Source organism: Channa argus, chromosome 11 (assembly GCF_033026475.1).
Source record: "Channa argus isolate prfri chromosome 11, Channa argus male v1.0, whole genome shotgun sequence".
NCBI lineage: Eukaryota > Metazoa > Chordata > Actinopteri > Anabantiformes > Channidae > Channa > Channa argus.
In genome coordinates this window covers 9,515,374-9,531,355 of record NC_090207.1, presented here as the reverse complement: position 1 = coordinate 9,531,355, position 15,982 = coordinate 9,515,374, and the positions used below count along the sequence as shown (strand labels likewise).

Genomic DNA, 15,982 nt, shown 5'->3' with positions numbered 1-15,982 from the left:
AGTACATATAGATTTGTTTTGATAATTTATTTTGTAATTTAATATGAAACCATTTTGATTGGTTGGAAAGGAAAAAAAGCAAAATGTGGTTGTTCCAAGTCCACATCAGGGAAAAATAAAGAAGAGTCAAATTACAAACTAAGAAACAAGATAAGATCTGCATTTTGATCAATCTGAAATCCTATATATGAACATAACATTTTATAAATATACCTGTATACATATAGAATGATATTCTTCATAAAGTGGCTCGTCATTAAGCTTGATTTATCTACGACTAGTCATTAAGATTATGCCGTTACTATGAGAAGCCCGGTTTATGAAACTATGTATTTACAAAACCGCAATAAATCTGCTTCATCAAAAAGGTTTTTCTCAGTTTATCCTCCCTGAAATAAAACTAATGTACATTTGTTTCCCTATAGCAGCTTAAGTCGTGTGGGTAGTTAGCTTAATATATTATACTCCTTCAGACCAAATTGCTATAGGACACTTCGCATGAACACTCTATATTTATGTGGAAGACACATCGTATTATACACTAACCTATATTTTCCAAGCATGCTCTGAGGGCATTAAGCTGCATTTAAATTATATAAACAGAAACAAGGATAAAGAAAGAAGTTCATTATTGTAATTGCGACAAAAGAAATGAGTAGAAAACCAGATAGTATGGTAATAAAATTACCAATAATATTAGGCAAACTAAATTATTTTAAAGGCAGTTTCAATTATAGTATATAAGGAAAATGAAAGTTTGAACTCTGAAAGGGAAGTGCATTTCTATTGGCATAATACATTTCCAAAGCCAAATAGAACATCCTTAAAAACATTACTGTCCCACCGCAAACCCCTTCCATTGTCAACAGCAAAAATTACTGCTACATGTTAAGCATAATATTGAACATCTCAAAAAGCAATGCATCCACAGAAAGCTAATATTTTTCATCTCCCATACCTACAAAGCCTTGTTAAATTAAAGCTATTTTGTGCAACTTAATATCAATCACCAATATAATCAAGACCAACAGTACTTTAGAGATTAAGGACACTTAATACCATTGATTAAATCCTGGCTGGGACAGTCAAACATACTATTACATTGTGACCAGAGACATGGACTGCTTCTGTTTTCCTCCACTTACTTATATGCATTGCACTACATAGCTAAAGTTTTATGTGCAAATAGAGAAAATTGTGCATTCAGATAATCCATGAAAGTTGAGAAAATGCTGTGTGTTCGCTTACTTTCACTTATCTGATTTCTGGCCGTTACAGTAAATACAAGGCTTTATCCGGCAACTGGTTTGTTCAGCCGAGCCACTGTTGCCCCAGAAGACACTCGTCTGCTTAGCTGGGCTACTTGTCTGTCCAACAAGGCTTGGTAAAATGGATTTAGATGGACATTAAGTTTGAGTTGCTTTCTGTGAAATCAGGTCAATTTGCAATTTAGAAATATTAGACATTTCAGGTTTCAAACTTCAAGGGAGGAATGGAGGAGATGCCAGGGGAAAGATACTGTGTAAAGTCAGTGTAAAATGTGCAAGCAAAAACAACAGGAAGTCAGTTATTGATCTGCATTTCAAGCAGAAGCAGAGTACTGTCCAAAATAAAAAAATCATAACTTAGTATACATATCTCTAGATTTAGGGAGACTCACACTGACTATCACAGTATCTTAAATGTGCATTGCAAATCATCATCAGATCCATTACCAGTGGGGTCTTGCCTAAGAGTGACTGCAACAAAACTCATTAAATGGCAACGTTAAACCTTCTATTCACTGAACAAAATGATGAGAGAGCTTAGTTGTCTTTTTGTTTTTTTTTGCCTGGGGGGGCCCAACCCATGACGTTGTCTATTGAATCTCAATATTTAGAGATCGATGGGGCTTTAAATTCAGCAGGCTTGTCTTTAAAAGGCAATGACAGATAACTTAAAATTAATTTTGTTTTAGTTTACTGCAAATAAATGTTATGGCAGATGCAAAGACGGGGAACAGTCAGACATGTATGAGCAGTTGTAAAACAGCAAACTTTACATTACTGTTTTTATACAGACTAAGCCAACAAGACAAAAGGTGGTGAAACCTAGAGGTGCTGGTAGGCTGCTTCTGTAACCACTGGACAAAGCCTCTTTCTGGCCTTTATGCTAAGCATGGCTAACCGGCTACCGGATGCCTACATGCATTAATTGTCTTTTTAGCTCTTGTCTGTGCCAAAAAGAGTTTGCCCAAAATGTCAAAAATATTGCTTTGATTTTTTAAGAAATATTTATTCTTTCCACCCTTTTTAAAATCAGTTTTCCGTGTCAGGCTGAAAAGGGCGTCATTCAAATCTAAAACTAAACTGTGACACAATAATGATGATATGAACTTGATATTCTGCAATTAGCGTGTGGTTTTTTTTTGTAACAAACACTTGGTCCTCTGCTACTTCAACCAAGCTGGTGTTCAAAAATGAATATGGAGCACCAGAATGTGCCAACGAATCCTTGTGACTGAATATAATGTGCTTTGTATGATGTTGTTTATACTGCATTGCGCTGAGCAGGATGTACAGTCTTGTGACAGTCAGAGCCCTAAAGGGATCACTTATCTGTACTAGACACTCCATACACAGTATTCAATCAACTGAATGCTGCTGCAGTGATTTCAGAATAGCTTCCACTATCATGACTGTTTTACTAACATGAACTAAAGAGAAGGGGTTACCGAATAAGAACACTGCTGCAGCTTTAGGCCCATCAGTCTTTGCTCACTCCTGTGCCTACAGCTTCATTTTCTGTGCAAAAAGGCTCTCTCCCTTTGCTGTTCAGTAAATACTGAGATGGCAGTTGTTGGAGAATGTCAAGCTCCACTTTTTGTCTCTTAGTTTATTCTGACTGAACATGAATGTGCTTGCAGGTGTTACCCTGTGCCAACTTCCATTACAAATCACTTCTAGGGAGTCGTGTGTTTGGTCAGCCAGGTTTGAGTTCAGGTCCCACATCAAGCGCTGCAGATGCATTTATTTCAGTGCCTGGTCTCTCTCAGGGGGCCCTGGATCAGACATGCTCTCACCTTCTGAAAGTCTGTAAATCCTACAAAGAGCAGTTTTGTCATGAGGCATTATGCCAAGCCATTCTTCATTTAACATGGTGGATGGAACCCGCTCTTCTGCCATGACGTCATTCCCACAACATTGACCTCGGATGGCCATTGTTCCAATCAGGTAATGAGGTTTATAACATCACATTTTTCTGTCTATATGATGAATTTGACATTGGTCTTGGGGTTGTCGTAATTATTGTTGTTGTTGTTGTTGACGACAACACTGAAGCGGTTCGGGAGGATCCTCATCTTCATGGTACCATCAGCGCCGCAGGAGAAAATGTGGTTGGGTGGTCCCACCTCGATCTGCATGACACCTGTGCCCAGGTTCCTGAAAAGTGACTGCCGAGCGTGTTCATTCTGAAAGGTGTAGAGGAGACTCTGCGTGGCTAGGCTCCACACCTAGTAAGAAACAATTTATGAAATGAAGTAGGAAGTACGGCAAATCATATATTTTATTTTGCAGCTTCTATAATTTGGTCAACAAATGGGAGAAAAGAGCAAAACTAACTAGCAGTGTGGTTTATTTTACACTCATCCCACATAAACATAGCCCTCCTGTCATAAATTCTTGCTAGTACACCAAATCCATGGCTAAAAATAGTCACTAACAAATACACAATGATCTTGTTCCAGTAACTTTTGCAAAATATAACAGAGTCAGGCTGCTTCTTTGCCACGCCAACGTAATAGACTGGTGCACCGCCTTGGTCCAGACTAAACCCTCTCAACTAGTACCACAACATTTTGCATCTCCCGGTTCCCAGATAATGAAGGCAAATAACTTTATAGTAATCCTCTGAATTTCCTGTAGCACCACCATGAGGCTGATATTTGTGGGTCTCAGTTAAACAACTATTGGACTTATTGTCTTACAGTGAGTCTACGGTGCCTCGGGGTCCACTGAGAATCGCGATCAGCTCTGAGCAACTTGCATTGTTGCGTCCTTGTCCCAACCTGGGAGCTTTTATATGATAAAGCATTTCACAAGACCTAAGTCTTTATAAGCTTATAAATTTGCAGCACACCCATGTTACATTTGCAGCCAGCCAATACACAATTAATGACTTGAGATGAGAAACATCACACACAGCTTTGGGGGTTTTGTGAGCAATCATCCAGAACGAAAGTCATTTGAATTTCAAGCAGATGTGCACTGCATCCTTCTTTGTACAGTACATCTGCGTGACGCAGTGGCTTCATCCTTGGAGTGACAGCTGTGTGATCTGCGCCAACATATTCAAGTCAAAAAGAAGAAAGACCTGCCGTGTCTGAAAACATATTAGCTGAAGACGATCACATCTCCTGCCTGCTCAGTGAAAACTGCTTGTTTTGCCCTTTTCTTTGTCACCTCACGCTTTAGTCTCATCATTAAAACTGTTGTCCAAAACAGGTGGTTAATCTTAAGTGTGACATTGTTTTTAATTGACTCTGATTGGCCTCGCTCTCTGCAGAGATAAATGTAATGGGCGTCGGATTGTTGATGTGAAGGAGTGCCAGACACATTAACACCTGGGTGCCAAACACCCCTGAGGACTGTTGTGTCTGGAATAGGTTTACCATGTGCAGCAGAAAAACTGTTCAAGTGTTTTTAGAATCAGTGGTCCCACCGACGCTCTTGCGTAAACATAATCACTTTCCAAAAAAAATTTAAATACAAAATAATAATTTTGGCCAAAGAATTTCTATGAAGTAAACTTGAGATTCTCCAACAGAGCAAACTGGCTTCCACCTTCAACTGACCTTGAAAGCCATCAAATAAATCAATAATAAATCATCAAATAAATAAATAAATATTTTTGAACCTGCCTGATCCCTGTCTGGAGTACATGATCACAATTTTACATCAATTAATTTGTAAATGCAAAACAAAATAATAAGAGAAAAGTCAGAATACCTTGATGTTGCCCTCAGCTGATCCACTGATAAAACAGTCCTCAGTTGGATCGATGGCCAGTGCTTTGACTGGTGAGTCATGGGCCTGGAACGTCTGGCGCTGTTGCTTATGGGCAAGCTCCAGGACACTGATCCATCCCTTCTTGCCACCTGTGATAAGCAGCTGCTGCCTGGGAGCCACAGAGAGCACGGTAGCACCTGACTCATGGCAGCTGAAAGCTAAGGAGCGAAGAGAGAAATGTGCTGAACTGTTTAGAATAAGATAGACAAATTAGTGGGAATAGGACAGGATTAAAAGATGCATTAAGAATTAAATATAGATAAGTGGTCAGCGTAGAAAACAATGTTAGGGAATAATATCAAATTTTTTTCTCATCTAATGGCTAGTCAATCCATACAAATTTTAGTAAACAGGTGAAAATTGTCCATCTTCTTTTTTTAGGTTTGTTTTATTTAAAATGATCATTGTTAAAAATGCTGCTAATTTACTTGAATCAACTAATGGATTAAACGCGTAAATCATTTTGAGTGTGAAGATGTTTAAAACTGGCACATTTTTTCTTACCATGTACAAGGCTGTTAGCAGGAGTCACTAGAGTGTCCCACAAACAAACATTCCTGTGGAACAAAAAGTGGCTAAATTACCATCCATTCCAGCATTTTAAGTAAAGGACATGCAATTATTCCTGTTGGCCACTACAGTGGAGCTGAATGGAAAAGATTCAGCACTTGATTAGATGTTCACGTCTGAGAATTAAGTTGGGCAGAGACGAAAATCTCTTGTACCTGTTGTCTGTTGAAAGACCTGCAGTGGCAATGAGGGAGGATGAGCTCACAAAGACAAAGTCATGGGCTGTTTTGTTGTGGCATTGCAACGTCTGGCAAAGAGAAACAAAAAACACCGTTAATAATGGTGACAGTAATAGCAAAGCAGGAGAAGAGTAAACAAAAATTTTAATGACAGGAAGAAAATGTGAGGATACTGAGAAGGTTATGAAAATGTCAAAAAAAAGTTACAATAGCACATTAATCAACTGGGAGTTTCTTACCAGGTATGGTTTGGGTGCATTTCCACTGGTGTTGGTCTGCCAGAGGCTCAAACCACCGTCAGCATCTACGATACCAAACTGTAAAATAAAAAATAAAAAAAGTTCAGAAAACACATCAAGATCCTCATAATTCAAAGCACTGCTTACTCTTTAAAAAATATCAAGAGCTCTGCATGTTCTGTTGTTCCAGTTTTTAAGCATATTTCACTCTTTGGCCGGAGCAGATAAGATAGTGCTGGCACAGGAGAGGCACCATCTGAGAAAATTATTAGCTTGAGGCGAGTGCCTGAGTTCAGAGCGGTTGAATCACTCAGCTGAAGAACAATGTGTGCTGAAGCCAAACTCCCCACTGTGGTTTGTGCTTGAATAGCAAAGTGTGAAAATGTTGCTGATTCTAATAGGCGAACATCACAATGCAAAATGATGCAAAGCAAAGAATAGTGTGACATCCGTATGGTGGCAGTTAACTGTATCAGTAGTGTGTGTGTGTGACTCTGTTACCTTGTTTCCTTGGTGGTTGAATCGTATCCTAGTGACTCTTGAGTTGCCTGGACTCCTGAAGCAGATGATCTGTTGCGAGTGACCCCACTCGAACATCCTCACGCTACCATCCTGAGCTCCAGTCAGATCTAAAAAAAAATTTAAATTAAACACACCTTAAATTAAACTACATCTTGATGTGCGTTTTGGTCTCAACATGAGGTTTTGGCATTTCTTTATTTCCCAAATCATCCATTTTATAATTAATGAAGAAATCCGCTTTTTTCAAACCCAGTTCCAACAGCAATTTTATGACCCACTGGGAAATTTTTAAATCCAAAAACGTCACAGTTGAATCCCGACTCAATTATGAGTGGGGATTGAATGCACACTGTTTGAATGGAAAATAAAGGCTTGTAAGAAGGTGGGCTCATTTACCCTTTTCTTAATCCACAGTGAGACTAAGACAAAACAAACAAACAAACCCCTACTAAATATTAACATGAAAAACTTTCTGGGTGATGTAATCATCCACTGAACGTTTTTTTTTTTAACATAAGAAATATGAAGCCTGACTAGCACCTTTGAGGGGCGGATACTCTGACAGACATCAGAGCTGTACTTACAGTAAGGGAGTGTAGGATGGGAGGTCATTCTTCTCACATTGTTGATGTTGCGCTTGATCATCTGGGAGAAGAAAAGTGAGAAAGAGGGGAAGAAGGAAGGAGGAAGTCAATCTTAGCAGAGAACAATGTGGGAACACAACAGTGATGTCATCACAACAGAAATACATAAATGCAATGATACACCTGTATAATATTGCAGAGTAAAACACTATTGCCCACTTCTAAAGCTTCCAATCAAACATGTAATGTTTCAAACCAAACCCCTCTATGAACAAAAAATCTATTTAATAATCTCTAACAATAATAAAAGTATATACAAAGTCCAAACGGCCTGTAAATTGTTTTTTGCACATATTTATATTGTTCAGTCAGCCACAATAAATCTAAAGAATGCTAGTGCTTTGCTAATAAGAGATATTAATATGTGATTCACTTTCTACAGTGGTATAAAGCCAAGCAAGCCATGGGTTATTCATGGGTATTTCTCTGTGCATTGTTTCTCTGTTGTCAGTTACTATGTTCTGTCCCGTATTATCACTGCTGTCCCAGAGAGCCAGACATTACTGGCAATGTCTGCCAAAGCTTATTATAGTCACCAAATGTATTCTGCTCCAACCTCCAGAAAACTGTCGGCCTGGTTGGTAAAATATTTACGATGGAGTGCGTCTCAAAGTCCAGTCTGCATATCAAGAGCAATGAGCGATCTGGTTAATATCAACAAATGACTCACAACTCCTTGAATCAAACATTGCTACAACCGCTACTAAATCAATCTTCTTTCCAATGGCTAGCGCCAAGTTTCTCGGCTCAGTAAAACAGCTATTACAGACTTTTCCATAAAAAAAAAAAAAAAAAAAAACAGCACGTGGCAGAGATTTGAGTCTGCTGTCTCACAAGACGTAGAAGTTGACAACATCTTAGCTCCACAAGGGATGCTAATGCTTAGCGGCCATGATGCATTTAACAAACTGAACCCAGACAAAGATGAATTATTAATTTCAACAGTTTTAAGGATTCAAACCCAACGGACAACAATAATTTAATCCAGAAAAGCAATCACAAGTATTTTAACCACATGGTAATCATCGCAGTACTGAGTATGGAAACTTAATGAACAATTCAAAGTTTAGTTAGACTACAAAGTGCAGCCGACCACAACTGTCTAGATCATACTGCAGAGATTTACCACTTAGGGATGCTGTGTTTTTACAGTTCTTTATTTATACAGTGTAGGTGGCAAAAGCAAGTTTTAAACAACAAAACATTAAATATGCTCAGGTTTGAGCTCATCACAGTCTACTCTTCAGCTGTCTAAGAGCAAAGTTTAACTCTACAGTAAGTAGTACATTATGCTTGTTATTATGTTAATAGAAAACTTGTGAAAGACATGCTTTGACATGTTCCTTTAATCCAAGACAGAGATTTGCAAAATAATGCGATAAAACAGAGGAATACAAACAAAAGTACCACAAATTATCACATTGATGACAAAAGATTACCACATCACAAGTGTGGTCAAAACGTCAGTTGTCTTCTCTTCAATATTTAATATTAATATCTAATTTCTATAATATAATAATATATAATCTCTTTAATATTCAATACGTTATTGCCATGACAAGCCGCGAAACCAGGCAAATACAAACACCGATGGTGAAGAACTCATTTATATGAGCACAACAACGTCGAACTAGAAGGACAACAAAATTCGTGAACTTCTGTCGGTAAGGGCAGAGCTGGTAATCGTCAAAAGAACACAAGGGACAGCATGAGATTCTGTGCTATACGACCAGGTTACAAAGCAAAACACTGTCACTTCCGTATCTTTGCTTTTGTTCTGCACCCTACTCGAAGTACCCAAGCGCCACAGCTTGCTAAATTACATAGGGTAATTCTTCACAAGAGACTAGTCGCACAGACTATCTCCCGATGTTGTAAATGCCTGAAAGGGGAACTCCAGACAATTTCAGGACCTGATCCTCCTGACATTCTCTGGAGTTCATGTCTGAAACAGGCTTTGGATATCATCATCATTACAGACTCACCACACTTGCACCCCTGCCTGTCTGCACCCCTCCCAGCCACGGCATGTTGATTGGGGTTCCTGGGCTACTGTGGGTGTACGGTGTAGTGCCATGTAGGGCGACAAAGTCATCGCGCGTATGGACCACTAAGAAGTCATCACCTCCAACACTGCAGATAGAATAATAGTTAGATGTACTGATGATTCTTGGAAAAATATAACCTAATGCACAATTGTTTTTTTGTTAGCACTGTGCATTTTATTAGTTATGCATACAAATAAAATACTGACAGAAAGTACCAGTGTTCTGGTTTTCTACAAAAACCTCAAAGAAGCAGCCGCACACAAACCAATAACAATTTGTGCGCACAGCCATACACAAAAGACAAACAATGCACGTGCATGAGCACCACCTACATAGTGAGAACTGAACCAATCGCATTGTCCACACCCACACTCATTTTAGCTCCATTGCTATGAGGGTGAAAAGGTGAGGTTACTCTGGATGAACACTCAGAGCCACTGGCCTCATCAAATACAGTATGCACATATCATCAACACCTATTCAGATGGCTTACTTTTTAGCTTCAGCTTCATCATCACCGATCCATGTAAAGATCTGTGTGGCCAAGATGGATGAAACATCCAGCTCCTGAATATCATGGGTGGAGGCCATGACTAAACAATTACGATTTGCCTGAAATGGACATAAACATGGAGTTGGGAATAGGCGAGACAAGTAACAGAACAATAAGGTGAGGCTTGAAGTAGTAAGAAGTAGTAAGTGCAAAATATAAAAAGAATGAACATCCATAAGAGTGAAAAATGTGTTTTAAATTCATTTCATTTTGCCTAGTTACAAAACTATCCAGTAGTAATGCTTCCCTTTAAATAAAAAACTACAATTAAACAAGGGTATCAAGTCTGAACCTCTTTCTATTTTAAACAAAGAAAACACAAGCTCAGCAATTTAAAGGGCTACAAAGTTTTACCATCGGCCAAAAAGTGTGTTTTTTGTTAGAGCTGTTTGATTCCACGACAGTTCAAACATTCAGAAAACAAGACTAAATATGTAATTACCTTATAAAATTGAAATGACAAAATAGCAAACACACTTCTTTACTCTATATGTAGGCATATATACATACAGAAACATTAAGATTTATTTTTGTATTTCCGGTCAATTTCTAGACAAAACATTTGTCCTTTTACTTCTGTTTTGGTTTCCTCCAACTCCCGCTGAAAACATCTTGCCCTTAAGCATTTAAACTCTTTACTGTGTGCAGCCTTTTGGTGCCGAGCAGGCCGTGTACAGTTGCATTATGACAACTGACACAGACATCTGACCCAGTGTTAATCTACAAGTTTTGATAAGAGCAGTTTTAAAACGTTCTTAAATAAAATATCCGAAGGCAAGATTTAACGCCAGGAGTCTGTAACAGTTGTACCTTGTTGATGGCAAAGGCTGTGATGATGTCAGATTCCTTGTGGATGATGCGTGCCTTTCCTCCGGGGGAGCCCAGATCTGACTCAGTCTGCACACGCACGCACATGCACAAACACAAAAATCACCACCACAGAGACTGAATCATTGCAGCTAAAATGTTTCTAAACATTTCCTGCAGAATTTTTTTTAGATAAATAAATAAAAAATAAACAGCTAGAACTTCACATACATTTCCCTTTATGCTACCAAACCAATGACATGACAAGCCCCATGAGTATTGTGTATGTGTCAAATTATTTCCTGTAGAGGATAACAAAGCTGATGGGGCCAAGCCTCAGCCTGGGGCTAATATTTGTTTTCTGTGCTGTGTAACATGTGCACTCTCTGTTTATGGGTTTGTCTTGCCTTTAGGCTCAGGAGAGGAAATGTGAGGTGCATCATGCCGAACTGTTAACCACAGCAACCCACATAACTGGGTTAGTGCCACTCGATGGTATTACTCCAACAACCCTTGAGTGACGAGCACCACAAGTTGTGCCATTAAGGTCTATGTGCAGCGGCAGAATGTAGTACAGTGTTTTATAGACATATTACATTTTAATGCCCAAGTTGCTCAAAATCAGACAGGCATCCTTTGGGCATGAGATTGAATTAAAGTCTTTACGGCATTTATTCAAGGGGAAAAGACCATGTCTTTTCCTGTCAGATGGAATAAACTAAAACTTGACTTGCAGAAATCTAAATATGGTGGTTTGCCATTTTTGTTGAGCGCATAATCCCTGTGGGACTCAGATTCACTGCGACAGTGTTAGGCCCATTAATCAGAATCTTTTCAGCTTCATAGCTTGTCCTCTGAGATACTGGGTTAATTAACACAGAGCCAAATGGAGTTGCTATAACACAGCAGCTTGCATAGTGAGAGCCAGACGATTAGAAAACCTCTATGGAGCATCATTGGACAGTGCGATTTAAGATTTATGGTTAACATTCACATGAATATTTAGACAGCTAAATACAAGATTAATATGGAAATGGTGCAACATTCAGAGTTCATGGCCCTTAAAATACTTTTGTATGAATCTTCCTGTAGCTGTATCAAGATTTAAAGTTTATTTAAAAGACCATATTTACTATCATGTTGTAAAAATAAATATTGGGCATGAACCCATTTCTAACATTAAGATTTTACCACACGTGCCATAGAATCACGATGTAAAGGACTTTTATATGGTTTCATAACATCTGCACAGTAGAATATGGTCAACTCATTGGTCTTGTCAAACCAGAAGTGCTGTGTACAATGAAAACCTTCCACACTTTCATTAACAACACACGAAACTCTCAGGATGAGGAAATGTCATACTGTGTTGCAGGCTGGTTCTTGGAAACATATTTCATTATATAGATAACTTTGAGTTTGTGATAAAGAATCATCTCTACATCTGACATGTTGACACTAGCTTTACGAGTGCAGCCCAGGTGTGTCAGACTTTAACGTGTGCTTGTAAAATGTGTGAAATGTTCCTTTTGTCAACTGTGACAAAAAATATCTTGCAGTACTATGAAAATAATGAAAATAATCTAACTTAAATAATGCTGGAACAATTTCAACAACATCATTACAGTACCTTATTTTGCATAATATAGACCAATATTCCTAAAGAATATATATTTAAATATATTACATGTGTTTATTGTGGTTTTTAACTTGATAAAATACAGCTTAAGATTACTAGTTTCATTCAAAACATGCAATATCAGATCAAAGAATGATTAAAGAACAATTTATATAGTTTTTGATAATTAAATTAAAATGTACTGAGATTTGACACCCAAACTCATCTAACTCCAATTTTATAAGCAATAATTAATCTAAAGTAGCAATACCTGATTGTTTCCTGTCTCGTCGATCCCTGAATATTTCATATTGTCAGCCTGGTCCTCAATCGACTTTAATGATTGGGGGGAGCAGCACAGGAGACATACAAGCAGGGACACCATACAACAGTGATGAATCATGCAACCATACACAGAAAGTGAATTATTGTGCTGTTAATCAAACAGGGTGTAAATATTTGAATAAATTTAAAATCATCATCATCATGCAAGTGGACGCAAGAATAATATGTGTGGACTGCGGAACAACAACAAAAATCCCCAAAACAAAAATGAACGACAATAATGTGCAGTTTAGCTTGGGATAAATACAAATTGTAATCATGACAAAATAAAGTGTTATACAAAAAAAAAAAAAAATGTAATTAATATAAAGTGACAGTTCATGCAGTGCGCTGACATGGTGTGAACATGATGTACCTCATTCTGGTTCCGCTTCTTGGTAAAGATGTTTCTAATGAACGTTTCCTGCACCTCTTCCTGCTTGACCAGATGCTGCCACAAACGTTTCACTGGCAGTGCTGAAAGGTTGTTAGACCTAAAAAGAGCAGAACATCTCCTGCATATTAACAGTCACACAGTTAAATCAGTTGCATCAGTTCACTGAAGCACAACAAATTCTGCTCAAAATATTTTGATTTGTGCAGTTTGTGCTCATCTGAAAAAGTTTGCACACTGTATCTAAAGCTTAGGGCAAAATGCATGAAGATGCAGTAATTCCCTACAGTATGTACAGGCCACGTGGAATTCTACAAGGGGTCAATGTGCTCAGAGATAAAGAATGTGGGTCTATGAAGAACACTATGTGAAGGCAGCAACTACCCCAGAAGCAAACAATACTCAGTACTCCTTCAAATATTAATGGGTGTCATTTATGATTTCATGAATTTCACGAAGATGGGAAAAGTTATTGTGACATGCAAAAGTTCAGGAACAGTCAGTACTTAGTAAACCATGACAGATATCACAGCTTCAAATTACTGCTGGCAACTAACTGCCTTTCTAGCCTAATTTTAATGGCAGATTTCTGCCAGCGTTAGTTATTTTCATGTCAAAAATCTACAAAACATGGAGTTAGATCTGGGGGACCCAAATGTTTGCATACATCTAGTGGTAAATGCAAACCAAGCGATTCAACAGCATCAATACTAAAAAATTCATAGTGCTTAAAAGCAAAAAAACATCATTTTTTAACTTGTGCTGTTACAGTGTGATGTTACCTGAATGGGGTGTTGCATGGTTCAAACAGCGCCTTATGTCTGAGCAGAGCAGGGCCAGGTGTGACTGTTTCATCCTGGAGGTGGGTAAGAATGTATTTGGGAGGGGGGCCACCAAAGATCTCCAGCCTTTTCTGCAACACCTGCTCCCAGCGCTGCAGTGTTTTCAGGATAGCGTGACACAGAGGAGAGCCCACAGGCAGATCTGTGGTAAATGGAAGCAGACACACACAAACAACAAGACAATAAGATTAGCTGAAAGAGACAGTGAGAAATGGGCCGGCCCTTGTGTACAATCAAGATGTTAGTCCATTAGATGATGTGTGGGGTATTTCAGTGTTTACCTAATAGATCATATCCGGCCATTGGGTAAAAGGACTTGAGATTGACCAACACCAGCTGAACCATTGCCAGACGCATTAAACACCAACTAAAGTAGAAGAAGCCATAACAAATTAGATTACAGTTTGGAACAAAGACAACGTAAAAAATTCCAAAGCAAGCTTCAAAATCCTGTGGCCAAAAAGGTCTGTTGAGGTCAAATGCAGAGAAAATGTTTGCAGCTAAACAAATGTTTACTCAAGGCAGAGTCAATGTTTTCAGTGACATCTACTTAGTGCTGTGCCATTACCTGTATGAATTGTGGTTTGAATGTTCTCTTAGTGGAGAGTTGGGGTCAAACACATCTTCATTTTCATCATCATCTTCATCTTCATCTTGACTTCCTTTGCTGTCCTCAGAGTCATATTCAATACTGTTTTCCGATGGTGGCAAGAAAGGCTAAAAGACACAGCAACAATATTCCAAACTTCTCATTAACCCTTTCTAACTTTGTAACGACAAATCAAAGTACAGTATTACACAAATCCAAAGCTCTTTAAAGACGTGGAACATGAAATGTTGTATTACAATGTGTTCTCTCACAGCTTTGATGGATTCTAAGCTTAATGTGCTGTGTGAGCCTTCTTCACATGCCTTCCAGTACAAGCAAATTCTATTCATATTGCTTAGGTACATAGCTCATTAAAAATAACATAAATTAAAAGTAACATCTGCATACTTATTCAAATAAGGCATTTCAACCAGCATGCATCTTCACAGTAATAGCGTAACTGACGTGTGTAGAAACCTAACCATAACTGCTATTTTGCATAAACGGAGCATAAAATATTATTCCAATCAAAAGCAAATCTATTAAACTCAGAAATGAAAATGAGTCCATATGACAGTCATATCTGTATTTATCAATAATTAATTAATTAAATGTATTTTTTTTACCTTGGCAATAAAGTAATCCCAAATGCTGAGTTCTGGAGGGACAAATCGTTCTTTAAAGGTGGAAGTAGGTTCTGGTTCCACTACACGTTCATGCTTGGGACTGTAAAGGCCCTCCCGCTCTATTCCAGATTCCTCTCTAGATCCACTGCGTGATGACAGGTACCGGAAACGTCTGGACTTCTTGTCTGAGCTACTTGGAGAGGCTGGGATGTAAAGAGAAAGCATAGGCTTAAAATGCTACTGCAGATCAGTGGTCGTCCATCATCAGAACCACACTCTTGTGATTTTTTATAGTTTAGCATGCCAAAACCTGACATGCCTTTTGATTTTAATTATTAATATCTATGTATTTAAAAAATAAAATAAACCAAAATGTGTAGTTTAAAATATCAAATAAACAAGTGTTACAGTTGCATTACATCAGTTTTCCACTGCCAACCATGAGAGAGTAGCACAGGCAGACTGTGAGAGAAACAGCTCCTTACTAATAGGTTGATGGATTTCACTGTGTCCTACAGATGGAACCCAATTAGTTTAGCAGGATTGATTTGATTAAGCTACTGAGTGACCTCTAAATGAAAACCCCCCACACAGTGAAAGACAGTCACTCAGGAATACCCAGAGAAAAAGAGACAGTCCTAAACAATCACCTGGTCTTGATCTTGTTGGGCTGTTGGGATTCTGCATGACCTGGATCTGGGCACCTCCTCCGAACACTGTGACCCAAAGGTTGCTGTTGAGGGGGTGGGCCACAATGCGAAACAGCTCATTGCAGGAGTGAGTGGCCATGCCATGAACAAACAGACTGAGGAAAACCGCAGTCAAGATCTCACAGAGCAACACAGTCAAGCCTGGCTGGCTCTCCTCACCTGCTGAGCTCAAGCGACGAATCAGAGAGGCAATACCTGGAGGGAAGGATGAGTGAAGGAGGGCAGGGAGGAAAGGAAAAAGACAGTGGCATTTGAAAAACACTACAATA

General features: G+C 38.6%; 1 protein-coding gene across 2 annotated transcripts in view; it reads right to left on the bottom strand.

Moving 5' to 3' along the window:
* Positions 1–316: 316 nt before the first annotated feature.
* Positions 317–15,982, bottom strand: part of LOC137135572 (dmX-like protein 1) — a 51,367-nt gene continuing 35,701 nt past the window's right edge. The window contains exons 35-51 of one of the 2 annotated variants that reach the window (XM_067519843.1): positions 15,654–15,908; positions 15,004–15,206; positions 14,357–14,505; positions 14,070–14,155; positions 13,729–13,930; positions 12,929–13,046; positions 12,500–12,562; positions 10,614–10,700; positions 9,744–9,862; positions 9,188–9,335; positions 7,143–7,203; positions 6,538–6,665; positions 6,037–6,114; positions 5,774–5,865; positions 5,553–5,605; positions 4,989–5,206; positions 317–3,493 (exon numbers count right to left, since the gene is read on the bottom strand). In XM_067519843.1, coding sequence (XP_067375944.1) covers positions 3,245–3,493; positions 4,989–5,206; positions 5,553–5,605; positions 5,774–5,865; positions 6,037–6,114; positions 6,538–6,665; positions 7,143–7,203; positions 9,188–9,335; positions 9,744–9,862; positions 10,614–10,700; positions 12,500–12,562; positions 12,929–13,046; positions 13,729–13,930; positions 14,070–14,155; positions 14,357–14,505; positions 15,004–15,206; positions 15,654–15,908 — 2,309 coding nt within the window. In that variant the 3' untranslated portion in view covers positions 317–3,244. The remainder of the gene's footprint in view (positions 3,494–4,988; positions 5,207–5,552; positions 5,606–5,773; positions 5,866–6,036; positions 6,115–6,537; positions 6,666–7,142; positions 7,204–9,187; positions 9,336–9,743; positions 9,863–10,613; positions 10,701–12,499; positions 12,563–12,928; positions 13,047–13,728; positions 13,931–14,069; positions 14,156–14,356; positions 14,506–15,003; positions 15,207–15,653; positions 15,909–15,982) is intronic. The other variant, XM_067519844.1, reaches the window with a different exon arrangement.